This window comes from Corvus brachyrhynchos, unplaced genomic scaffold, assembly GCF_000691975.1.
Source record: "Corvus brachyrhynchos isolate BGI_N302 unplaced genomic scaffold, ASM69197v1 scaffold97, whole genome shotgun sequence".
NCBI classification, from domain to species: domain Eukaryota; kingdom Metazoa; phylum Chordata; class Aves; order Passeriformes; family Corvidae; genus Corvus; species Corvus brachyrhynchos.
Window position 1 is genome coordinate 4,631,544 of NW_008239758.1, and position 27,799 is coordinate 4,659,342.

The following is a 27,799-nucleotide window of genomic DNA, read 5'->3' on the forward strand; positions in this document are numbered from 1 at the left end:
GATGCTTCGGCCTCTGGAGCGAGGGAAGAGCAGCCCCGTCCCACGCAGGGCGAGCACAGCCCGCAGGGACAGCCGGCATACGATTTTACTCTAGAAAGCGACGTGATGCGCTCCCAGTCCCGCAGCCCCGGGCCCTGAGGACACCGAGACCAAAACACCTTCCCCCCTTACAGGAACCAGAAGGCAATTTAAAATTGACCTACTAATGGTGTAGGGGTCTTCTTGGAGTTGTTTTTTTTTTTTAAGACAGCAGGCATGTTACCTTTACACTTTCTGCAAAATTAGTTTGATTACTGCAGAAACCCTTTCAAAACTAGACATCGGCAGAGGCAAAGGAGCAAGGCTTGCTCTCCTGCTGCAAGGAGCAGCTCCTGCTTTTTACTGTTGTACCAAAGTTATGAGAAACAAGTACAACCTCCTGCTTTGACATTCACACCCATCTGACCTCAGTGTTACCACCGGACTTGGAAAGCAACACAGACCGAGCAGGGAGTCTCTGCGCCTGACCTCATTCCCAACAGTGGAGCGCCCACCATCAAAGAGCCACCCTACCCTTACCCAGTGCCGGAGTACAAACGACTGCATTTCCAACACGAGAAATTTTAGAGCTAAAATGTTTGGAGAGTTCCACATAGAAGGATATACAGAAATTAATTAAATGGGCTTAACTGAGATCATTAGTTTGCATTCACAAGAACAGACCTGGGGAAGAGAACATTTTCCGAACGAGAACAACCAAGGTTTACGGCTGAACGAATAACCAGAGGAAGCAAACACATTGGGTCTCTACTTCTATGTTTAGCACCATTTAGAAAAAGCAAATGCAATACAGAGTTTATAGATGTGTACAATGCTAAGCATAAATACAGGTTTGGGTATTTGGAGTTCCAGGGCCAGCACCCTGAGCAGAGCTGGCACAAGTTACAGGAGTGACAAGGAAAAACAAGGAACAAAACCGCAGCAGAGGCAACACAGGTAACAGGCCCCCATGTGAGCACAAGTTAAATCTGTAACAGTTACATAAATTTTAAAAGGATACATATCAGACTCCTTGGAAAATGACACCTTTGAAGCTGTAACAAACATTCTTCTCTGGCTTTTTCAAAGTACAAACACTTGACAACTATGGATAGTAAACAGATGTACCACATCTTACCTTCCTGCAAACAAGCCATACATCACCTGTGGCTGTACCACATGAACAAAAACAGTCAGTCACACAGGAAAAATGGACAGAGCATCCCCATCAACAACAAAATGTTAGTGATCACTCACACCTTCGGGAGACCCGTTGCATAATTTATCCAGGCACACAGAGCCATTTTTACAGTGACACCTTGATAGCACTAAAATATGCATTACAAGTTCTTGTAAAGGCCCACATTATACATTTAAATTACAGAATGTTAGCAGTTTGCTGGAACAGACTATTTTTTCAGCCCAAATTTGTTTTTCATAACTTCGCATCATCCCCTTTCCTATAATTTAAAAATTAAAATATTGGGGGAAAAAAATCAAAAAAAATTTTTTCCATTAAAAAAATGAGGACCTGAAATCCACTGTCATGGATGAAACTGCATCTTCACAAATTGGCCACATTTTTTCAACTAACAGTTTGCAGGTTGACCAGCAGTATTTTGAAATGCCTGAAACTTTGACACAAGTTTATAATGCAAAGCAGCTCACTATTAGCATTTATTTTGTACAGAGCACACATCAGAAAATCATAAAAATTTCAGAATTCACTTAAGAACTATTGGATGAGAACAGGGCTACAAGGAAAACTATTTAAGGGAACAAACAGGTTAAGAAATTACTGAATTAAAAGAGAGGGAAGATGATCCATACCGGTGGATCAATGATAGGTCATTAACGTTTTAATTAAGAGCAAAACACCTGTGTTAGTTTAATGCAGATGAACTTCACAAACCAAACCAGACAATGCAGAAGCCAGAAGAGGGAGGCCCCTCTGAGAATTAGTTAAGCAGGAATTCAGGCAAATAAAAGACAGTACAAGCGGAAATCCATGTTCAGTCAGAACACCATGAACTGGGGCTGCAAGTGCTGAGACCATGGGACATAAATAACAATGCTGAATTCATATTCAGGGTTCTCATTAACAGAGGAATACTGGCAAAAAACAAATCCAAGTGCCAAGACAAGTCACAAAATGACTGGAGGACTTGGAAAAGTAGTAATCAAAAAATTGATTTATAGGGAAAAGGTTAGAAGTATCAGTTTGTTAAAGTAAAAGGGTAGCTACAAGGGGTCATGAGGAGAAGAAACTTTCTGAAGTTTCAGAGCAACACAAAGATCAATGTGGGTACCAAAAACCAGAGCTAATTAGGTAAAAATCCCCCAAGTCACTCCATGGACAGGCTGACCCTTCCAACATTACCTTGAATACCTGTACCACACACAGCAGCTTGGTTTCCACAGGGCTACAGTCCCAGGGAGAACACAGGTAGGAATGGAAGAAAGCCACTGTGGATTTCCGAAGGTACAATAAATATATACAAAGTCAGACAAGTATCTGCCTATTTATTTAAAATACAGGAGGGAAGTGCTGAGCTTGAGGTCGTGATTAGGCAAAACCTGACAATTTTGGCTGGAAGAGTCACCAGAGAACTGCTGGGGGACAGTTAAAAGTCACAATTAGACAGTACAGATGCCCAGATCCAGAGTCTAAGCACCCAGGTGATGTGGATCAGGACGCATGTCCTCATGTCTCTGAAAGTGAAAAGACAAGTTTTTCCCCTTTTGCACTAACAGGGGCAAGGCAATAATCAAAGACAACACACACTTGCAGCACTGAAAATTAACTGCAGGCCTGTTATAAGAATTCATAATAACTATGTTCAAATATTTCTTCCAGGCAGTGAATCATAATTTTTCATTACTTAGAACCAGCTGAACACCACTTAAACATAACCTCTTCATATTTCAGTTACATACCCAGGTTACTCTACCAAGAAATCTGTTTTTACACTTTCCTCACTTATGAAAATTATGCACCAAATAAGATTCCAAACTTGAGCAAGCTCTAATCCATGCATCCTTTATTCCATTACAATCACTGTGTTGCTTTCTAGCAACAGGACACAAACTGCAATCAATCGCGATCAATTTATACAACAATCTGAGGCTTACAGTACATTTAAGGCCTTTAAATTTGGAAAAATTAGACCTATGCTAGTAGTGTAACAATTTTTAAGTGTTTTGCATTTCTGATGCATAATCTGTGCGATTCCAGTGTCAAAGAATCAAATTACTTCTAAACTAAAAAGATCAGCTCAATGAAAATTTAGTTACATAATTCATCAAAACATAAATGTGTAAATTTTTTTTTTTTGTCCTGGAAACTTTATAAAACTTTAATAGCAAAATAATATAGGGATAAAAACATATTTTAACAAAATGTATTCAATCATATACAAACCAGAATTTTGCAGTTTATTGTAACTAGACTTAAATTAAAACTACCAATTAAGAATCTATGCACAATGTAAATTCAAATATGTACAGTACTTTTAAAAAGTCTACAGGAATGCTTTACAGAAGGAAATGTCTGTTATGGCTATTATTCAGACAATCTGAATATTAAAATGAGTTTTCTAGTAGTAAATTTACACATTTATTTTTAAACAAAAGCAGTTTTGTCCCTAGATCCTTTAAGAATATTCCAGTTATGTTTATACACGTAATGGAGAGGTCATTACAGAGTTTAGCCCCATATAGTAGTTTGTTTATTTTCAGGTAAAAGTATATTTAAATAATTCACTTGGGAAGATCAGTAAGTTAACAAAAGAACACTAGAAGGGAGGAGGGGGAACTTCATCACAATAACTTTCCAGTTACAATACCACAGCTAGAAACTGCACAGAGAAAGTACTCCCTTAGATTGAACCCATGATTGTTCAGAACAAGCTGTAGCTCGTAACAGTTGTGTTCCCCACACTGAGAACACGGTGGGGAAAAAGTCTTTGTAGGACAGAATTATAAATGATCTGAAGTGAGACAGAGAAAACTGATCTTCGATTAATACAGCACTAGGTAAAAAGTGTCCCCATAAAGCAGCTAGGATTCCCACTTCCTTCAGGGCAATGAAGCTAAAAATTGTTGGAATTACAGTAGTTGACCATATTTGTGTGCATTAGTAGAATCATTTCCAGATATAAAAGACAAATTTCATCAGATGTTTGATTAGAACACCCTCAAGACAGGGTATTTCTTCATAGTATAAAGCTATTACAGCTATCCAGTTAAAGCATGTGCAAAAACAGGTAATTTCTTCCGTTCACAGTAACTGAGGTAAAATCAGGTAGGCTTCTTCAGGAGTTGGGAAGTTCATGAGATATGAACTGTTTTAGTCTCTCTAAGTACTGTGCATAAAGCTCTATGTCATTATGCCCAGCCCCTTCCACCCAGAGGGGCTCCACTGCTCGTGGACATCGCTCGTACATGGCCAGGCCATGGGAGAAATCGATCACCTCATCTTCGGTACCGTGGATGACCAGCACAGGAGAGGTCACTTTAGAGATCTTGTCAATGCTGGGGGAAGGAAAAGAAAGACACAGCTCAGCTTGGGGGTTTCTGTTTCATAACATTACAGAAAGCAAGCTTAACTATTGACACAACCCAGTTAACACTGCATGTTTTTAAATGGCTGCAGACCATTGGAATTGTGCACAACTGATATGAGACAAGGCTCATTCCCAAAAAAAACTACAAAAAGGAGCCTGCATTGCCATCACCACCATCCCACCAGTGCTAACAACAAGTTTGAGTGGGCAGCATGCAAATAAAGTTTGGCACCCAAAAAACCCCCACCAAAATAGTGACTGTATCCATCACCCAAAGCACTGTGAGGCAAGTAAGATTCCCTGGGACATTCTACATGCATGGACTCTTCTCAGATGACATATTATCACCTTCCAATTTAACAGCTTAGGAACTAATTAACTACATTCCAGTTGCAAGATTTCATTAACAAACAAACCAAAAAAAAAAAAAACCTTGGCTCATGGAGCTTGAACCTGTCTTTAAACCTCCAAATTAGGCAGATTCAGCTAAAGGAAATCAATCTAAATACTGATTGTTTAAGTTCAAACAATGAAATAGAAAACTGGGAGAAGAGCATTACACAGGGATATTTAACTGCAAACCACAGAAATCACACAGGATTTTACTTTATGGAACCAGCCTCTTTGCCAGCTGTGACTGCAAAGTGGCCTTAGAGCAACGTTTTTCCTTTTGCCCAGCTACCCGTAGCACACCAATATAGCTTGAGACTACCTGTCAGAGAAAAATGGGTTCTGAGGGAAGGGAAGAGTGACAAAGGCACCTTCCCACCTAAGAGGTCAGGCCAGCAAACCCCAGTTATGAAGCACCCTGGTAGCACATGAACTTGCAAGCAGTGAACAGCAGCTTTCCCTGACTCTCCTCGTGCAGGCGACAGCTTTTATTTCCAGACAGCCATTTCACGCTGGTAGTTACCAGTGATTCCAAATCTGGGTACAGACACCATGTCCTAATGAACTCTCAGCTTCCTACCAGCTCCACTTCCATCAACAAATGGAGGAATGTGGAAAAATGAGTTTTGGTAACACTCGATTTGGTGGGAGGACAAATCTATTTCTTCATGGTAGCTAATAAAAGGTGTTTGGATTTTCCTGCTCCTGAAGAACAAGCAGGCATGCAATTTTGGCGTGACCATTGATTTTACTAAATGACCAAGACTGCTTAAAATGATTTAAAAAATACAGATGCCAGCATACCCTGACTTAAAAACAGGTTCAAGAAAGTTTTACGAAAATATAAAGTTAACTAGAAAGATGTAAACTGAAGCACTAAGCCTCACAGTTACAAACCTCAGCATTTAGTATTCTAGAGAACTGCCACTGGTATTCCAGTGAACAGCTGAGTGTAAACACATTTCTGTCTCTCTCTCTCTGTATCTCTCAAAAAAACCCCACAGGTTTCATGCCATTTAAGGTGCTATTTAAAATTAAAATGCAGCCTATTTCACTTTTCCTGCCTGAAACTTCAGCTGTGTGCAACTATGATGAATGAAAAAAAATCCCAATATAAAAGAGGTATCAGAATAACACAAATTTTGTTCTTCCCCATTTTCATCCCAAAATTAGTATCATAGCCAAATGTAAATACTTTATAATCCACATGCTATATAAACTGAAGTTTCAAGCCCATGAAAGGTCTGCTGTGACAGACCTATCAGCTACATACAGCTAGAGAGATGTTCATGCATGATTTTTGTGGCTAGACACTAAGTTCTCATTTATTGTAGGAAAGCCCTTTCACTTCAGTATTCATATAATGAAACCATTTTTTTCCCATATATTCACAGACCATTAAGCCAGATAATATTTATATTTTGCAGAAAATTGGAAGGCGTCCCATTGCCAACTCAGCAACTCATAAAGCAGTATTTAAACTGCACATTAGCCTTACTTAGTATTCTCAGCCACACAGCTCTGCAGCTAGAAGAATCTACAGAGACCAAATTCTCATGGAGTCCCCAACATAAAACGAACATAATAGCAACTCACTGTAGGTGCACACAGAACTGTTTTGTTTCCCACTGTGCAGACAGACAGTTGAGCTGCACACATTCATAAAGTGCACTGCTGTTTATTTTCACTGCTCCCAGTACCAGGGAAGTCAGAGTGACAGCAATGAACAGCTCAGTAGGGCAAGAACAAAATACTCAAGTGCTACAGCACATCTGCTGTCACTGCTCCCCTTCCCACTTGTCTTTTTTAAACTGTTATTTGATTTGGCTGGTAACAGCTAATCACTGTTACTTCTGTAATCAGAGCTATGTTTAAGGCTTTGTTTTTTCCTCTCTCGCAGAAGCATTTGTAAATATTGGATTTCAGCTTTGAGGATGATGAATGAGCTGGAGTGTAAGTGCTTCAAATTCAGTCTGCACCTCCAACAAGTTAATTAATTAACTAATAATCTATTTCAAAGGATTCTAAACATGGGGACTGGGAGAGCCACTACTACTTCATCACCATTCCTTCTAGCTGTTCTGGCATACAGATTCATACCTACAGCCTCCCACAGCTGCTAAATTTAATCTGTTGTAACCAAAATAAAACAAACATAAGAAATGCAATGAATATTCCTTACTATACTTATCACAAGCATGACTTCTGAAGCAAAGCCAAGTTTTGCCCAAGACTTCAGTGTGTGTTTTATCTTCTCCCTTCCATGGACCACTACGCTTTTTACCTGTGCTTCCCCCTGCCCTCCTATCGAGAGACTGGCTTCCCCTCTCATACTCTCCCATAACGTAAACTGGATCAAATGAGAAGTTCTAAAAGATTCCTAAAATATCTCCTCTTCCCATGACCTCTCCCACACCCAAATACTTGGGTACTCTTAAGTCTGTTGCAATTGCTTTTCCAGTGAAAATTGCACTATAAAAGCAAACGTTTTGTCTTAAAACCAGTTGTATATAGCTTTCTAGAGCTTCCCAAAACAAGCTTAAAATCTTCTAAAAGACAGGACAGGGACTTTGTTTTGGTCACAAAATCAGGGTCCTACAAGATCTCCACCAGGGAGGAACAAATACAAGTCTCGGTATCTACTTACACCACCAGTCCCTTTTAAACACCTACAGAGCATGGGTGACTATAGGAACCCCCCCTTGCAGCACTGATACATACCTTGGGAAAGCATCAAAGCAATAGGTTTTCCTGGTGTCAGGAAAAGCCACCCGTAATCCAGACATCAGGGGAGAATGGAGGATCACTGCTGCGCACTCGTACCGAGATGCCAGGTCTACTGTAGGGACAGTACCAATGCTCTGACCATACAGGATAATGTTCTCAGGACTAACACCATACCTGCAGAGAAAAGAAAGATCCCTTTAAAAAAAAAAAAGAAAAAAAAAAAAAGGCCAAAACGCATTTCACATCACAGATGCAAAAACCAAACCAACCAAACAAAAGTAGAGGATAAAACCCAAAGGATCCCTCCTATCCTTTGTGGGTCTTTATTGCTAGGAGACATGAACTTACAAGTTTAAATTTTAAAACAGTCCAGCAAAGTAAACAACCCAAACATTACACAGGCTGAAGAGAGCTATCCTCAAAGAAGGAATGGCAGTTTGGTATTTAATTTTCACCTTCTTCAGAACACCTCTTGTCGTTCACTCCACAGCACAGCAAATTAATTATAAATGAGACTTCCCCCCCATCCAGAGTCACTCTCAGGAATTTCAGCTGGATGTCCTAGAGGCTAACAGCCCTTCCACCATTAAACAAGACAGTTACTCCTCTGCCCACCTTTCATTCCATGTAGTTGGAATAAACAGACAAAACTGCCTTGCTAGTGACACCAAAGACAACAGGTCTGTTCATTTTTCCAGATTCTGATCAGTATAAAATATTCCTCATTTTTCTTTTCCAGTTCAAAACGTGTCAAGTTTATTTTGTAACTATAAAAATACATCATTCCATAAAATGCAGGGTTCATAGGGAGTTCATAGGCTCCCCAATATTTCAATCCAGTCTATAAAACTGTCCCAGCCTGTGCGCTGCTTCACACTGCAAAAAAACCTGAGAAAGAGACTAATTCAGTTTTCATTTAAAGTATGCAAAATAGAAAGGAATTTGGAAGGGGCACAGGAGGAGGTGACAGTGGATAGGAAGAGTATTTGCCCACCACAACTTGTTAGGAAAGCTGCAAATCAAAGCTGTTACTCAATTATAAACTATTTACCCAGAATACTTCTCTCTGTAACTCCACCTCTCACGAATGCAGAAGAGAACATGTATCTAGTAGAAAATTATTTGTGTAAAACATGTCTTTTGGACAGCCTACACCATCTACAGTCCTGTGGTCACTGCTGTGACAATGAAAATCAAGCCCTGCAGTTCAGGCTGTACCCCATGTACACCTGAAAGGTTTCAATTTCCTTGCAAAGCTGTTTGCAAGGTGTATAGCAGGCCTGGAGAGTACTTGACTTGCAAGCAGCTAAATGATTTGGTATGTGCAAAAGAGAAAATTACAATGGAAGAAAGATCAATTAATAATTAAAATTAAGAATAATCCAGTAATAATCGTCCAATTACAGGCTGTCAAGATTGCCTCTTTTTATGATGAAGTGTAACTAGACTGGATTGTAGCCCCTGTGAAACTGAAATTTTCTTAATATTTTTGTACAGCTGAGCGTAAGGGTGCTTTTGGCATCTTCTGTTATATGAATAAGCAACTGTATAAAAATATCTCTTTGGAGTAAAATTTTATCCTCTTGGTAACCAAGCAGCAGCTCATGCTGGCGGTCTGTCACCACAGCCACAGCCTGGTGCTTTTGAAGAGATGTTGTGCAGCTCTTTTAGCAGACTTTTTTCTCCCTTAGTGTTAGATATGGTCCAGCACACAGCAGGGCCTGGCTGGCTTGGTTAACAGGACCTTGGAACAAAGTCTCATCCTCACAGCCTGTTCCAGCTGCTGGGTGGGGAGGGCTGGAGGCATGCACCCCAAAGGCACTGCATGCATCCAGTCTATCTGCCAGCTGTTGCATGATATTAAAGACAGGCAGAAATGCATCAGCATCAGGGACATACAAGAAAACAGGACTGGAACGTGATCATCTACATGGCACTTCAGTGGGCGTGGAACGACATTAATGCTGGCAGGTTCTGCAATGTCATCCTGAACTGCGGTATCATGATAAATGTGAAATTCCCTTTCTAAAAGGTTTTACAGTATAAGCAGAATGTGGAAACAGATGTTCGAATTAGAATCAGAGGATAATAGGACAGCACAGGGTGGCCAGGGAATTCAACACATCCAATTGCCTTAGTATGGCAATCTTCTTCAACACTGATCTGGCTTTAGACTCACTCCTTTTGATGTTAGCTTGCTTCTGAAAACATCTCATGTTGTAAGGGGAGTACCTTGCTATTGGGGCAATAGGTACTCTAGAGAAAAATCTGTTTCATAGTATGCCAGTTAAACTCAGATACAGTCTACAGCATCATTTAAAAAGCCCAGAGATATGTCTAAACTTAAAGTAGCTCTTCATCACCACAACTGTTCAATATCTAACTCCAAAGAAAGGCAATGTGACAATTTGGACAAAATTAATAACTGTAAAAGGGTATTAGGACACTGAGTTAGTGCACTCTTAGCCAATTAGAGCAAATGTCTTTTCTGCTTTACACTGCTACTGACTGACAACTAAAAATCTCTGGGCCTGTTTTATTTAGGGACACTTCCCCTTTCCAAGAAGGAAGTGTTACTGTAACAGATGTATCTTTTTAAGCACTTTACCATCAGGTCATCACTCAGCAGACAAGACATCGAGCTTACCACAAACATCAGCAGAAACAGCTACATGTAATATTTATTTATTGTGAGGCCAAAGGACACAGGACAACTCATGAGCGAAGGCCATTAATAATTGAGCTGTGCAAAGTCCTTGGAGCTGAGGACCAGGGCTTGGCTCCGTGATCCTCTGCACCCTCAAAAACACTGCCCAGTGGTGACTCAGCAAGCACAGCTCAGCCCAGGTACAAACTCACCTGGGGGCTTTATCTTTAAAGCCCAACATTCTTAAAGCAGAGGCCAGGTCCCTCCCTCACTTTCTGCAAACTTCCTTGTATCAGATCCTTGCACAATAGGAACAGAGATACAGAAAGTGAAAGAGAAGGGAGGAAGCGCAGACATGGGTAAGAAGGCGGCAATGAACGGGAAACTGGGTGACACAGAAAAAGGGAAACAGTATGGTAGAAAAAGGCAAAAGACAGCCTGGAAAAAGAGGAATCCTGTTACAGTCTGCTCTCCTATTAAGGAAGAAAGTCTTTCCACCAGCTAAACAGCAGCTCCTAAAAATAACTTCCCTGAAACACACAAGCTTTGGTCTCTGTGGAAACAGAGCTCCATCCGACAGAGCAGGAGAGCCAAGTAAAATTTCTGGATATGCTTGGACACTCCTCCTGTGGAGCCCATGAGAGAGTTCTAAACAAGCAGGGCAACACCACAGTATGGAAACCAGCCTTCAGCAAAGCCAAAGCAGGAAACAACTCAGTTACCATGGACATATGCAAAACCCTGATTTGACAAAGGGGGAAATAAAAGAAGAAAAAAGGGCAGGCATGCTTTTTTCCCCAGAGGGAACTCCATTACTGACAACTGCAGCTACTGCTGTATAAATGATGCAAACATTTCTGCTCCCCTTTACCCACAAATACTTCCAGGTGGCAAAGCTCAAAGCTCTCCAGCCTATTCCACTCTCAATAACCCACAAGTACTCTCTGCGGCATACAGATTACATTTATTTGTGCAGAAAACCCCCCAGCAACCTTCACAAGCAGTACAGCTCTCTGTACCTAGAGCTTCAGGCCAGGTCTAGCTAAGGCCCCAAAACACTCCAGAGTCTATAGTAACAGTAGTTTGGGGTTTTTTTACCCATGTTACTGCCTCAGTTAATACAAATGAGGTTTACAGGCAATTCTAGTCTCTCCATGAACTACATGCACAGAAGCTGGTTATTAAGAACCCACACTCCAGACTCTTCTACTTATTCCTTCACAGCGTAATTAGAGACCTCAGTGACGCCAGCAGATCAGTGGGATACAGAAGACTGGGAATATTGCTGACAGAGAGCACAGCAGAGGATGAGGCAGCTACTTCTGGTTCACCTGCTGGGCTGCATGGCTTGGGCCATGTCCCTCCTCAATTTCCTCATACAACAGCGATGATGGCACCCACTGCCATGCAAAGTACCTCATACTGTCTGGCTGACAGCACTGTGTGCAAACTATGTATTATCTCAAAGCATCTTTAATTATGAGCCTAAGATACTGAATCCCTCCTCCCCACAAGGCTCCAGCTTTGAGCCATAGAGCTGGAAAGTTTTACCACTGCTATTTTTACTCTCTCCTTGCTCAGTGGAGAGTGCCAGTGGAATGCTGCTGCAGGGACTCCAGACATGTCACAGCTGAAGCCCTGCAACGTTCATGGCCAAAGCATCAGCATCTGTGCCAGTCCTCAAAGGTGCCAAATACATATTCATTAAGGAGGCCAGTCCTTTTTTCAGCCTTACTGAATCCATGAAGTTAACCTCACCTTGCATTTTCAGTTTGAATTTTTGTATTTGCTGTCCCATTATCCCTTACCTGAACTGGAAAGCATAGAGAGCAGCATGTATTCAGCAACAAATTAGTTTTCAAGAATGGCCACAGAAACTGTCTATGCAGAGCATTTTGATGGCACAAACCCCATTCCATAATGCTGTTGAGACCTAGTGTTTAACTGCTACTAAACTAAGGCAGCAACTGATGGGCGAGTTCTTCCTTACAACTAAAGTACATAAATTTACAAGGCCAGGAAAATGAGGTAATCAGCTCCTGCATTCTCACAAGGGGACTGAGGCTGAAACTGGGCACTCCCCTCTCCAGCAAACACCAATGAAATAAATCATTTTCAAGACATGAAGAAAAACCAGCATATATCACGAATGAGACAAATCATGCCACAATTTGGAGGAAATAATGACTTCTAGAGTACCTTTACTAGAATATACATGTGCTCAGCTCTTCATAAGCTATTCAAGTTTCTGTTTACACAAACCCATTTGTCACAACATACAATTCATCATCTTTTCAAAATGCATTATCTCTAAGTTTAATAATCCAGAGAAAGTTACATCACTTGTTAAGAACCACTGATAGATATTGTCCAGCATCATTATACACTTCCATAAGATATCCAATGTACATTTTCAGAAATAAGTGGCTATTTAATCCTGTATGAATTTAAAATTCTAATTTTGGGGGTAGAAAGAAAAACAAAAATCCACAATTAAATAAATCACACATGCAGACTGCATATCTTGACTATAATTTTATGTTGTGTGACTTTTACATTAAAATACATCAACACTAGCAACTCAGTCAATAATGATTATTGAAAGAAATTGACAATATCAGAACAAAACACAGAATTTTGCATTGTCCTTCAGCAAGTACCACTCCAGCACGTCAGCCAAAATACCAGAGAAATTACAGCAGATTTTCAGTCTAAATGCCAACACTAAATTGAGAGGAAGGCATTAGATTAAGGATTTTTCGAGTTAACCATAAAATGAGAAATGTCAAATGAGAAAAATCAGATTTCAAGACTCCCAGGAAACCCTGGCACACAGCAAGTATCCCTGTGCCAGTTTCTTTGAATCCACACAAACATCGGTCTAAAATTCTTCACTGTTTTACTGACACTGACGCTTTAAATCATGAGATTTTCTCCTTCTCTACCTTATTCCTCTCCAGGCCTACAAGTACTATGCAATTCAAGTTCAGGTACATCACACTCTCACTTCACGTTTCCATGGTGCTAAGAGCCAAAACCGGGTTGTACTCTGGATTATGAAGCTGCAAAAAAGAGAAACCAATTTTTCTGGCATATGTTCCTGCACACTGTCACAGGAGCAGATAAGTAATTCCACAAATGTGTTCACTCTCAAAATAATTTAAATGGCTGACAGAGAAACTTAATCAAGGAATCCACCACAGTTTTATATCACTATTACTTTTACTACCACACCAGAGAGTCATTTGGTTATGCTATGGGGAAACCCCAGTGCTAACCAATATAAGCTAAGTGACAGTGGAATTACAGAACGAACCTATGATTCTTGAAAATGCCCTCCTAAAGGCAATTTTGGAAGTTATTAGCAAATACCACACTACTACAGGCTTGCTGGACTCTGTGACTGTAATGCTAATCCACTGATGTACCAGCTCCTCTTTTCATATAAATAATAAATGGATCAAGTGGAAGCAACTTCTAGGTGCTTCTGAGGGTGATCATTTGCCCTGCAGTAACTTAATTATACCAAAGCATGAAATCCCTGCAACTGGTTCTTGACTGCTGTCCTGTGACAATCAGCAGTCTGTTATCAAACACTGAGAACTGTGCTCACAGTTCAGCCAAGTCCTGACAAGAATATTGGGTATCACTGGAGATATTGAATATCATGGGAGAGCTCAAGCATCCATGACAAAAACAGGGATCTACACACTGCTGAGTGGTGAAGCCACTGCAAGTTTGCCCTGAACAACCAGGGTAGGTAAAGTGGTATTTCATGGCATTCCCCACTACAAACTGTAATGAGATTACATTTTAAATTAACTGAATTATGCTAATCTGCACTGAGTAGCTTTTGGGTGACATGTGTATGACTTCTTTTTTAATCCAAATAATGCTAGTTTGTCTAAAAAAATGCTCCTTTTTCAAATACAGCCTTAAGTTACCTGTTGTTCATCTGCCTCAAATATAGGCTCCTGAAGATGTCATGTTTTGAAGTGGGAAACACCTTCTCTGACTAAAGTAAAACTGCTCAGGACTCAGAGCCAAACCAAGTGCTCTTGAACAGTAAATCCACTCCCCTCCTTTTTTTTTTCTCCCCCCAGCTTCATCATTACAAGGAAGTTCCTTTTCCCCCAGGCAAAAAATAGGCAGTCTGTGTTTGCAGATGTATTTGTTTTAAGGAACTAAGAAGTAAAACCTCCTTTGTTTTCTCTTGTACTGAGGAACTTCAACTGTATTTATAACATGACTTTTCAGCACCACAATAACCCAGGATACTGATTTTGGTAGATGATAGATTGCTCATTTGTCTACCACATGAACTAGCAGTTTTATGTATAAACAACAAACAGATTTGGAGCAGTTGCTTCTGCCTGCCTGAGAGTTTGTTGGGGTTTTTTTTGTTCGGTTGTTTGGTTTTTTATTTCCCTAGATAGCAGGGAAGCAGGAAACAGAGTTTTCATTAAATGTGCACTGAAATTTAAGCTGGAACTTGTGCCACAGACATGCTGATGTAATAGAATAACTTAGCCTCTACAAGCATTAATTCTTTCATACTGAGTGAAAACAAGAAGGCCACTGACAAGCAAAAGGGACTCTCGTAAAACATCCAAGACAAACGAGCAATGATGTGGCTGATCCATCTGTTGAACTCCTACCTTCACCACTCCACTGCTTTATGACAAAAGGAGAATAACACTCCAAACTCAGTGCACACTCATGCAATGAGAGGGAGTGAGCACCTTCCTAAATTAATTCCTAAATAGTCCCCTCTAAATGTTGGGGGGTTGTTTTATTTCTCTAATCACAGGGGCAAATACAAACCAAACCCACTGTAAGTTGAAATACAAGAAGCTAGTGGAAATAGGATCTAAACATAGATATATTCAAACAATTCCCACTGCCCCCAACTTTCTTTGCTTTAGCACCCTTAAAAATCCTCTGGGGTTCTGCAGTCAGCCCTGGCACAAGATTATAGTTTTGAACAAATGTGGGAGCTCTCTACTCATAATAGTTTCTTGCTTCTTGCAAAGTGCTTTCTTAGAGCAATCTTGATTCACACCATTTAGTCCCAAGACACAACAGGTAAATGGCATACAAAATGAATTTTTTACTCCAGTTATCTTAAAAATAGAGCACTGGAGTTAACTTTAATGAAGTATTTTGCATTAAGATGCTGTGTAGCAAATAAACCTGGAATACAGAAGACTGGAAACTTTTGCTGGCCACTGAGAACCATCTTTATGACCACAGCATCAATAATTCACAAAAACTCAGTCTGCTACATTCTAGTATGTACTCTTTACTGCAAGCAGTGTACAAAACCTATACAGTCATTCTCTGAAGTACATTTAAATAAACAGAGAGCAGAAAAAATTCAGCTACTTTCACAGAGAAGCTCAGTCTGTAGTATCTTCTGAAGGAATCCATTATCTTCACCCTCACTGTCTATCTCATCTCATCTCTCTCCTGCTGGGGTATTTTTACTTCAACTGCACACATACCCTATGTTCTAATACAGCAGAGGGAAGACAGATGAGTATACTCCTCACAACACTTGATGTGACATTAAAATTTCAACCATGTTTTTACTGTTGCAAAAAGCCTGCACTTTCACACTGGGCATCCTACACTCAAAACCTGAAAAATAATGTAAACTACTTCCTAAAATTGTGCTCCTAATAAGGGCTGTTATCAAAACCAAGAAACACTTGATGATATCCATGCACTTCAGTTAAAACAAGTATGTGTCAACTAACACAGAAACTGATTCCCTAGGAGACATTAAGCAAACCTGAGTACAAGTACTAATACTGATTATTCATTCCCACAAGTTTTGTGCCTTCATAGCTGTTTCTTCGATTTCAGCTACTTCCAAACTGGAGAGCCTTGCATTACTCCTGAGGCTGAAATTTCACAGTGAGCCAATGCATTTTGGCTCACCTCCCAAGCCCATCACATAACCCTCCTCACCAGCCTTGGCTCAGCACTGGGGAACTGAGGGTTTACAAGCCTGGAGGAAACAATCTTGTGGCTCTTCCACAGTTCTCAAAGCATTTTTGTTCAGAAGCACTGTATTATTCTTTTTCCAGCATTTCCATCTGTTCATTGAAGCCCCTCTGGCACCTCTCTCAAGCACTGCTCTTGCCAGGACTCTTCACATCAAACTCCAACTTCCTGATGTATTTCCCTTACCCCTACACACCTGAAGCACCACCAGGTGAGGCCACCCTGCTGTGGCACTAATTGCCATGAGCTGCACCTATGCAAGGCCTAAGCCTCTGACTCATGAGCTGGGATTATTTATGGGAGGAGCACAGTGGCTTTTGACCAGAGCTGCTGCCTGTTCCACCCATCTCTGACATTTCTCCCCTTCCACCCACTACAGCCCAGCTGCCCATAAAGCAGGGAACAACTGCTCCAGTGCACAAACCAGGACAGTCAAGACAGAAAGAAATGCCCTTTTCTTTCAGTGTACCACACAGTGTATTAGCTGAAAATAGTTATCACTGTATAAGCATAGGATGAAACAAGACCAATCTAATGGATCAAACTGCAAAGCTCACGCAAAAACGTCACACCAGAAGGTTTGCACAGCTGGTTAGTCACACACACTGTAACTCATAAAAAAGGTATTCCTGACCTAAGGATCTGAAACAAGAAGCATATATGTAAATTCTGCTGAAGGCAGTTAGTTGCCTGGATGCTGTAGCAGCATTAAATGGTTTGCTCATGCTGGAATTAATACGTTGGAGACTAATATTTGGAAGATTAGGTGAAAAAATTCAAAGCAGAGCACTCAGAAACTGGTATCTATAGATCTTGGGCCTTGAACTGCTCAGGTAATGAATCCCACCACTGTTTGAATGCAACTAACTAACTATTTTCTTTTGTGTGGGGGGTTTCTGTTTCGCAGTTTGTTTGTTGTTTGGGTTTCTTTCCATTCTTGCCTTCTGTTTGCATTCTCTTTCATCTGTTTATTGTAATCTTGTCTATGTTTCAATCTCTAAGTAAAAGCTATTTCATCTACAGGTTTTACTAAGAACTTCACATTTTCAAATATTAGCAGCATTAAATGAATTGGTTTTGCTATGATTATTTGATACAGCTGGCAAGCCATTAAATGTGAAATACGTAGCACCGATACAGCATTTTCCTTACATCACTTACAGACAACTGTAGCTGTATCTAAAACACAAGATGGTAGAAGAAAAGATTCAAGTGTTATCTCCATAATGCTAACAGAGGAGAACAAAGAAAAAATTGAACTGTCTACACAAACAGCAGGTGCTTGTAGCCAAAATCCTATTACAGCCGGCATTTTCACACTGTTCTTCAAAGACCCCTGCAAATCTGAATGCTTTCTCTCCCACAGAGCACCAGAGCTGGAGTCCAAGAGGATTACATGGGAGCTGGAATGGATAAGGCCTTGGAAGAATGCAAGCAGACAAACTGGATGCAGCATTTCTTCCATCCAGAAGCATTAGTGCAGCTCAGGCAGTGATTTGAGTCTCCAACAGAAAAGAGAAGAGAGAGCAGAAAGGCAGGATTGAGAACAAGAATGGCAGAGAGGTCCTGATACAAAAGTGGTCCATGACAGTGAACTGGTCCAGTGTTCCTAAAAAGGACCAATAGCAGATGAATGCATCTGTCCCCAGAACATGAGTCTTTCAGCAGCCAGCACTGCGTGAAGATGACTCAGCTGGAAGTAGGATTTCTCTCTCCTTTATAGACTTACATTAATATGCTCAAGCACTGTAGAAGTAAGTTATTAAGTAAGAATGAGCTTCTCTCAAAGAAATGCCATACCTCATAAACACTGGAGAGCTCTATAGAGACGCCCAGTGAAGAAGTCTCATGGCCTGTGCTATCCAGGAGGCCGTACATCCCACTCAGATAGTCCTCTTCAATTCCCTGGAAACATTTCATGTCTCTTTGAGCTACTCTACCCATTTCCACAGACTTGAAGAAAGGCAGTATTTTCTTTTGATTTAAGAATCAAAACAATAGGCGCTTCCTCTGCAATTACATGTCTCATGAATTATAAATAGGAAGAAATCCTACTTGGCTAAGTGACACTGTAACCTCTACTTTTCCCTACCCCATGGTAAGTGGAGAAAACACATACCAATTTTTTATTTGCTCAAAACACTGAGCTTTGTCACAGTGTGAATCTGCATACATTTAAACATCTGCTTTCAAAAAGTGCCAAATTCACAGCCTTACAGAGAAACACAGCTCTCTGATGAGTCTCTCCCGTCTCTCTCAATTATCCATTTTCAAGCAGATTCATTAAATATTCTAGCAAATACCAAGAATGGTAAATGGCAAATGTAAGATGACAGTCATTTCATGAAAGTGATTTATTACCTGAAAAGATTCATCCAGCATCTTTTCAGAGAGAAGAAAATCTCAGTGTTCTGTCTTTTTCTGTGCATTTTTATATTGGCACTCTTGACTTTTAAATCAGACTCTTCTATTCCTTTCTTCCCAAGCATCCTCATCTTGCACATGTTCCTTTAATGAACTTTTAGCACAATCAATGTTCAACCCCCAGTAACAGTCAATATAAACCTAAGATGATTAAAAAATATATAGCAATCACCAGGATTAACAGTACCAGATGTTTTAGAACAGCAGACCACAGATAACTAGTTCAGAGCTTAAAAATCAAATTTCCTAGCCACAGCCTTTATCACCACAAACCCAGGGGCTAAATCCCTCTTCCCTCCTCCCAGTAAATACTACTTAGAATTGTGTACAATAAAATTTAGTACAGAGTCAAAGTTTCTGCTGTGTACTTCTGTTTTGTTGAAGTGCTCATAAAACCTGTCTTGTGCTCACTAAGGACCTGAAAAGATAGCACCAAAAAAAGTAATTTATTACAGAAACATACAGCTGCATTTAATGATATGTAGAAACATTGCACATCAGTAAACTTAACCTGTCTTAAAGCAACAAATGCTATTCTAAAAAATGGGAAGGGTACTTCTGTACATTTAGAAAAGTACTAACTTTCCTAAACTCAGATGAGAAAATTCATTCCTGGAACCAGGTCATATATACGTGTTCAGCTTATCCAGCTGTCTTATCTGGGATCATCCGAGTCTATGGAGCAAAAGACATTTTGCCCAGATTGTGTAAATCAAGAGGTTTTAACAATGATCAAAGAGCACACTTGCAGAGTTTGTTTTCTGCCAACACACCTAGTTAACAGGGCCAATTGCTTTTGTAGTTTTTTCGGTGAAAGATTTCTTGCTAGTCAGCTTTTTTCTCTCAAAAAAAGGATGCTTACCAAGCAATCACCAGCTATGCCACAAGAAGCAGAAGTACCTCGCAGTGGATCAAGGACAACTGTTAATGCAATCACTTAAGGTCATTATTTCAGCTGATGCTAAAGGTAGAAACTGATCTGCAGCTGCATCTTAGAAATTAAAAAAAAATAAAAATGAGAAGAAAAGCAGCTTCCTGATGTTATTCACCCCCCTCTTTGTCTCTGATGCAGTCCTTGTAAAGCATGCAGGCTCCCTACTTGACTGCAGTATCACCACAGAACAACTGGTTGTGCAGGAAGAAATGTTAGCAATTCCAGTCCATGCCACACCGGCACTTAACTGCCTCCCAATAAACCAGCACAGCATAAGGAAGTCTTGTACTGCTGGCGTTTCTGTTTTTGAAATAACAGATAACAGCACAGAAGTGTATTAATGTCATGTAGGTTTTCTGCAGTTCACCATTCCACAACATGGCCACTTTCACTTATTAGCTTCTACTCTTTCCTCCCCCAACACACATTTTTCCTATTTATGCACAGTTGTATTTTACAAATGGATATAGTGTTTCCCTTTGTGCTAATACCATAGAGCTTCCAAGAGAGAGGCAAAATAGAAATACTGAATGAGAATTCAAAAAAATATTTAAGGAGAAGTCTGGTCAGTTCTACAAGGAACAACATGAAAGAACATAGTTCACTTGGCCCAGAAAAACTGGGAATAGTGGAAGGATGAAAAACAGAGTAACAGACAACAAACGATGCCTGCTAAATCCTCCTCTCCCCCTCAAAATTTCAGTAATTAAATGAGCTAAGTTTAAGCTAACACTGCTAGCTTTATTTCAAATTAACACGCAAATTAATGTACTAAAAAATTGAAAATTGCCATGAAAGTCAACCAAAGAGAATAATAAACTTTAGTGCAATTTCTCCTGCTGCTGAAATGCAACAAATTCAGAACTACATCCAGGTAAGAAATATCTAAGATCCTTAGGTTTTGTGTTCTTTATTATGAATATTTAAGAGGATTTTTGGATGGAAAGAGTAATTTCCTGAAATAATGTGAAGGTGCCAGATTCTATTTGTGTCAATAGTATCTGTTCAATGCTCTACACAAAATGATCTACAGATCTAAGATGAGCTTTGACAGAAGGACATCCAGTTTGGAAGGTGGGATATTTGGCACCAGATTCCTTAATCTCAGGATAGAAAAGAACTCAACAAATCAAGGAGACTTTACAACCCACTCGCTCTCTATAAAACTCTATGAACATTTAGGATTTATGACACTATTATCTTTCAAGATCTATCAAAAATTCAGATCCAAATTATATTCAAGTACGTTCCGTCATCTTCATTTTTTATTAATGCAAATACAAATCAGAACAATTTCTTTTTTCTAAAAGCCAACTTTGTGCCTGTATTCCTTTACAGATAGTCATTTCTGCATCATCATATTGATTTTTAGTACAAATTTCAAAGAGAGAATAAAGAACTAATTGTACTGGACTTACGCACAGCAGGCTTTAGAAGTGAACATCACATTACATGAATAATTAGCAAGAGTTCAGGGGAGAGGGCAAAGGGTTTTGCTATCAGAGAAACAGAAGGCTGGAAGCTGGCAAAGATACAGCAAGCCAAAACCTTTTAGGCACACTGGACAAGCTTAAGGTTGAAACCCCACTTAATATCTTAAACTACTGTACTGACTCCTGAAAGGGAGCTGCTTCTTGCATCAGAAAGTGCTGCCTGCAACACATGGTAACTCCCAGTGTATTTATTAACCAGTGTGAGCAAAGGTTACACATTCATACACCCCTATGCATAAAAATAGCAAAACTGCAGCTGAAACATTACCCCGCCTCTTCCCACAACTCTGGTACTTTTACAGTTTGTTAAACTTGATGAGATGCTCATATCCAGACTGAACCAGTAACTTTTTCTGTACCTTAACACACATTAAAGCTCATGCTTTACCAGAAAAAGACAAGCTTTTTGCAGTAGGGTACTACAACAAAAAATACTACAAACAAAATGTGTGATACAACTTAAATATGCAAGTTGAGGTACACGTGAGTCTTAGGGGAAGGAAGAAACTGACTGACTCTTGAGTAGCTGCCTCAAGGTAAGAATTGTCCAGGGAACACCTCCAAAGTAAATATTATACAAAATTAGCTACTTCTTTCAAAAATAACCCAAAATGACACTTAAACGTATGAACGCCTTTGTGAGAAATGAAGTTCTAAACAACAAATAGCATGCTGGAGAAGACTTTTGTAAATTTGCCCTGGAGAACATGCTCCAAAACCAAGACCATTTTCTTGAAATATCCCACTTTCCCTAGGCTGTCCTACAGCCAAAATCCTCCTTAAATAAATTCATTAGATGCTGGGGAAGAACTGTACAGAACTGGGACAATGATTAAGTTCTGCACAAATTGGTCCAATGCTCATGGCAGCAAATTAACTTCTCAAACTTTCCTTTAAAGTATAGATGGTTCCATACACCACTTTGGTTGCAAAGTGCTCAACAGAAGTTCACTTTGTATTACTACTTATTACTTCGTATTATTATTGTCATCTTTTTTATTTTGCATATTATTAAGGCTTGCAATTTATTGTATAGTGTAATAGTTAAGACGAAGAGTCTTGTTTAATTTATTTTAAAGAACTATTAAGATTCATGGGATAATGCTAAAATAATCTGAACCTTATCTCAGTTTATCTGCACACTGGAAAAATACACAGCTGGTTTTGCTTCTTTGCTGATGCTGAACACCATTTTTCCAGTTCTGTAAGGACATTCATAGCAAAGCTAACTAAAAGTTAGGAGGAACACTTAGGAAGATTCTATAATCTGAACAAAACCCATTATAAACAACCTTATTAAAGGGGAAACATTTCACGTCATACTATTTAAAGGGTGCTTTCCTGAGAAATATTTTGAAGTTGTTCTCAGAACTTTCAGACTTGTTGGCTCACATTATCCATTACTCCACAGTTGCTCTGCTGCACACAGAAAGAAATGGCCATACCATAGCACTAAGTTAAAATTAACTGGTCTAACATACTGGGATCTTAAGAAATGTGGCAGTGTTCTGTAAAAAAAAAAAAATCATAAAAAAGAGTATCTTAAAGCTTCTAGCTGGCACTGCATGCCTTGAGAAGGGTTACTTGCCAGACACTGAGCTATGCAGTTCATTTAGCAGCATGCCTTGGCTGATAAATAAGGCTGCCATGAGTCAAAGTTCTTAAAGTAACATTTCTACATGTAAGCAGGATTTTTTAAAAAGGCACTGATCTTCCTAAAAGCATAGCCCAAACTGTCTAATCCAACAATCAATTCCAAATCAGCAGCTGAAAACAGAATTTTCATCTTGAAAGGTACACCTAGAAAGAACTTCAAGAGACTGTACCAATAAATAATGCTACTGTCAGGAAAGCATATGTGAAGTTTTTCTAAAAGATTTGCAATACAAAATAAAAACTAGAGGCAATACTTTGAGATTACCTCTCATTTAAATTTTTTCCCTCTAGACTTTGAGGCAAGCGTACTAACTGAAAACCTCATCTTCCACATCAACATCATTCTTCATTTGCTAACCCACATGGAATTCCCCTTTTTGAAAGTTGAGAGGCTACAGATTTATTTCATGATTATAGGGATTTTCCCAAAGACATGCATGTGCTTATCAGGAGACATGAAACCAAGGGTGGGAAGGCAGGTGGGCATTGAGCCAGATCCTGCTGTTTAGCCCAATTTTGTGCCTTTGTATTATTTGGTCTCATAGTCAGCAAATCCAACCACAATGTTTCATTTTAACAGGAGAACCTTTGTTCTGTAAAGCTAACACAGTGGTTAAAAAATATAATGATATGGATACAGATAATGCCAGTATAACTCTGTCATTACACAACTGACCCATGCTTGCACCTTTCTGTGATTGTTTGCAGGCAGCAGAGCTTAATGTGCAAACAACAGTAACCCATTTTTCTCAAATTAGCCCTTGGAATAAAGAATGCAAAGATGTTCCTCTGTCCTTAAGCTGACACTGTGCACTATTCATCCATCCCATTCTACATTCTTAGCCTTCTGTTAAAAGCATCTTTATTCCCCTGTGTTCATACGGCGTTTCCTGGGTTTACAATCCCACATTTCCCACTGCTCCCAAAACCTGACACACTGAAAAAAACCCATTGCCAACAAACACTCAGTTTTAGTCAGGAATGAAATTGAGCTTCATCATCAGATGTCAGGCTGAGCACGCAAGACCAGTGTAAGTCATTCATCTAAAAACTGGAAAGCAGGGCAGTCAAGATGAAGCAGTAGCAAATGGGTCACTGCAACTGCTTGTTCAGTTCACCAGTGCTCGTCGGCAGCAATCTCAATTATCCACCACCAACTGACACAGGAGATACAGGAGGTTTGCCTATCAGTTGGTTTGAGTTTGTATTTTAAGCCACACAAACCCAAGCTTTAAGAGTCAGACAAAAAACCTATTCTTAAACACTTCATTTCAGACACCTAAGAGCCACCAGCATTTAAAAATTATAAAAAGATTTCTTTCGTAGATTCAAGGACACAAGGAACTCCTCATCTTGTACACAGGTAAGCGTTTCTTTCGTAGATTCAAGGACGCACAAGGAACTCCTCATCTTGTACACAGGTAAGCAGCTTCAATTCCTTGAATTTAAGTTCAGTGGCAACTGAAGCTATCTCCTAATCCACAGGAAAAGATTTCTGATCTTCTTAGGGGCTACTTGGCAAAAGCGAGCCTGAATGTGCACACGCATGTTAGGCACAACACATCTGCCCCTTATTTTATGACTCATTTCAACTGCTTCCAACGCAGCCTTGCAATTGATTTACATTTGTGAAGGAGGGCAGAATGGATTCTTAGTTATTCATTAAATTTATTATCAGCTTGGGGAAAAAAACAAACGCCTAAGTTATTTGCTCATTTTCTTTACTACTGCTGCATAATTTTGAGACTATTGACCTTAAAGCCAACAGAGAATACAACTGTGGAACTTAAAAGTGCGTTTGGGGCAGGGATGGAAAGTTAGTATCATCACATTGGCCTCTCCACCAGGCACATCATATTAAAAGGAAATAGGAAATTCAGACCTTTGTTCCAGCAGTCAGGCTCCAAACAACCAATACATGGCACTGCCCTTGTACGAGTCTATCTCCACATGAGGAAACATCACAGGAACAAAAAACCCCAGAAAACTAAAAAAGACCTGTTTTCTTCATTCAGTATTGAAACAGAAATATCCAATCACTAAGTCAGCTTTTCCCACAAAGCCAGCTGCTGGCAGATAACCACTTGCACACCTTGAAATGGTTTCCACCTACCCATTCCCACAGCTATCTAAGAGCTACCAACAACGTGCACAGGTCAAACAGCCATGGCAGACAACCATCAGCTCAGCCTCAAAAGGTGACACTTCTCTATCCAGAGAAGGAGAAAAAGCTTGCCTTTCTCATGCACTTCATGTAATTTAGTGCTAAAAAGCAGTTACTTCAGCATGGAGGATTTAACAACATGTTTCTCTAGAAATCTTTTATGTTCAATGCTCTGATGATGTTGAGAACCAAGTCCTACAACCTTTGTACATCAGGGTAAACCAACATCTCCAGTTCAGGCAGTTGAATTTCAGGACTATCTACACTCAGGAGAGCAAGTACTGTTGGCCAAAGGCTCTTCGGCAGCTTATTTTTCTTCCCAAATAACACCAGTTGCAAAACATTCTTGACAGTGAAAATTTTCCTTTTTTTTTTTTTTTTCCTTTTTAACAAGCTTTGATCTTGCAGTCCTGACAGAAACAGGGAAATATTTAACAAAACTACTTTTACTTCAGTGACTAAAAGACGTAATACAACACCAAAGCTCAGTAAACACTTAGAATAACTTTGAACATCAGAGCACCTGTTTTGCACAGTTGTTGGTATTTGTCCCAGGGACGCTCATAATCTGAATTAATCTCTGCTCATTGCATAGACAACAACAGAAGAGGATTGTGTATGCTTCTATTTTTGCTCAAAGTTATATGTAGCCTTTCTCAAAGCATTGACCATGGCAGGTAGAATAAGTTAAGTTTTAGAGGGCAGTACCTTTAAACAATCCTTTGGAGACACTGTAACAACATTATTGAAAAGCTGGTATGACTGAAAACATCTACCAGGCGATGCTCCATGAAGAAAGGAAACCCTATTACTCCAGGACTATTAATTGTGACTCTGCCAAGCATTGCCTTTGGTCATGTCAGGAGTTTAATTGGTAACTTTCAATAAAAACCTTTAAGTATGCAATCTAAAGAATTTGGCACAGAAATACAGTGTTGGTGAAAGAAGATTCTGTTGCAAAGAACATTGATGTAGAAATTGACTATTTTGATTAGGCAAGGTAAAAAGCCCTGAAGCTGTTATTCACCTGGAAAGCTGTAACCACCTCATCACATCAGAATGGAGACAAACTAAACTGACACACTCTCAGAAGATTAGTTATCACTCTGGTCTAATCCAATTAGGGCTGTTTCCTGATTTTATTCAATGTAAGACTTCTCCACCAGCCCCTACAAAGGAAACAGCAATAATCTCCTGATAATCAGCACCACAAGTAATAAAAACAAATTAAGCTGTATTTTGTTAAATGCAACAAGAACACATCTTCTAAGCTATTTATCAATTACATTTTCTTCATCTCCTTTACGGATGCAGAAGATGGACTAACAGCTCCTTGATACTTTTCTACAGAAGCAGACGGAGTGGGGCAGCAGTGCCTTCTTTCTTTTGACTGGGATTTTAAAACATTTCACCAACCTTCTCCAAATTTTTTTGGGAACATACAAATTGATTTTAATATAAATAGCATGTGATCGACAAAGCAGCCATGGTTTTGTGCTTGAGCACTGAACCCAAGCCCTGCATGTGCATCCTGTTTTTAAGTACTGTACATTGTCTTAATGTAAAAGTGTTAGAAAGTTCAACCTTCCCATGTGGAATTCAGGAAAGGGGGGGAAGAGGAGGACAATCAAGTCATTTTGCACAGATGTTGCATTAAGACAATCAGATATTAGGATAAGAGACACATCTGAACAAAAAGCAGCAACTTAAAACCACATGGACAATGAGAAAAGACAGTCTGATAAACCATCTCTTCAATCTGGTTCTGAATTTGAAACAAACAGAACAAAACCAGACCAACCTGACTAAAATAAAACACAATAAATATGATCTGTAGCAATAAGATAGAAAATTCTTTTTGATAAACATCGAGATGCCAGATGGAAATTCGTTAATCAAGTGGAAATAAATATATGTAAAAGCCCAAATTAACTACTGATCAATACTTGATATTAGAACAAGAACAACCTCTATTGCTACAATTACAACCTCTGAAGAAAAATCTATAAAAATTCATTTTATGGGAATAAAATTATATGTCAACATCTTTACTGGGCTGAAAGACAGTATTGAAAATCGGTAATTAGTAAAATTATCACTTAAGAGTATACTTTATTCATGAGGAGAAATACTAAATTCCTTTAAATTAAGGGAAATAAGTTTCCTTTACAAAGACTAAGAGAATGGAGAATAGTTGAGACTGATCTTACAAAGACAGGCTGATAACTGAAACAGAACAAAGGAATTTGATGATTTTCTTTTCTCATCCACTGTTCTCAGACAGTTTTATAATCATTTGTTATGTAAGGTTTGATTCCTAAATGTGTATGTGATAGCAAGATCCTTGTTTCACGACCTTGAAAAAATACAAAAATCTGCAGCCATGATGGCAACCCCTGCCAGCTCACCATCATTTCTAAAATTTGACAGCTTCCTCCAAGCACAGGTTAATTCCCACCTTCTTCTCAAAACACACCGACAAATTAATGACTGCTAAGTACCAGTGGTACTTCAGAGGCACGATTTAAAAGGAAAAAAGAAGGAATCTCAGACTTCCAACAATTTAATGATTCCTTTCTGCTGCCAGGTGGAATGTCTGGTGGATTCAGAAGAGCAACAGCTTCCCACGGAACTTAGCACAGATGACTAAATGCTTTTGATGGCACAGTGAACCTCTATTTTAAGACTTCACTTTTAACTTTGCATTACAGTTCACTACCATATGACTGGAGGCCAAACGCCAGGAATTTGCATTAAGAATGAAAGCATACA

At 39.5% G+C, this 27,799-nt stretch overlaps 1 protein-coding gene across 1 annotated transcript in view; it reads right to left on the bottom strand.

The window, feature by feature from the left end:
* Window positions 1-2,812: 2,812 nt before the first annotated feature.
* Window positions 2,813-27,799, bottom strand: part of ABHD17C (abhydrolase domain containing 17C) — a 28,147-nt gene continuing 3,160 nt past the window's right edge. The window contains exons 2-3 of the mRNA XM_008640072.2: window positions 7,695-7,874; window positions 2,813-4,551 (exon numbers count right to left, since the gene is read on the bottom strand). Of these exons, the coding sequence (XP_008638294.1) occupies window positions 4,332-4,551; window positions 7,695-7,874 (400 nt within the window). The 3' untranslated portion in view covers window positions 2,813-4,331. The remainder of the gene's footprint in view (window positions 4,552-7,694; window positions 7,875-27,799) is intronic.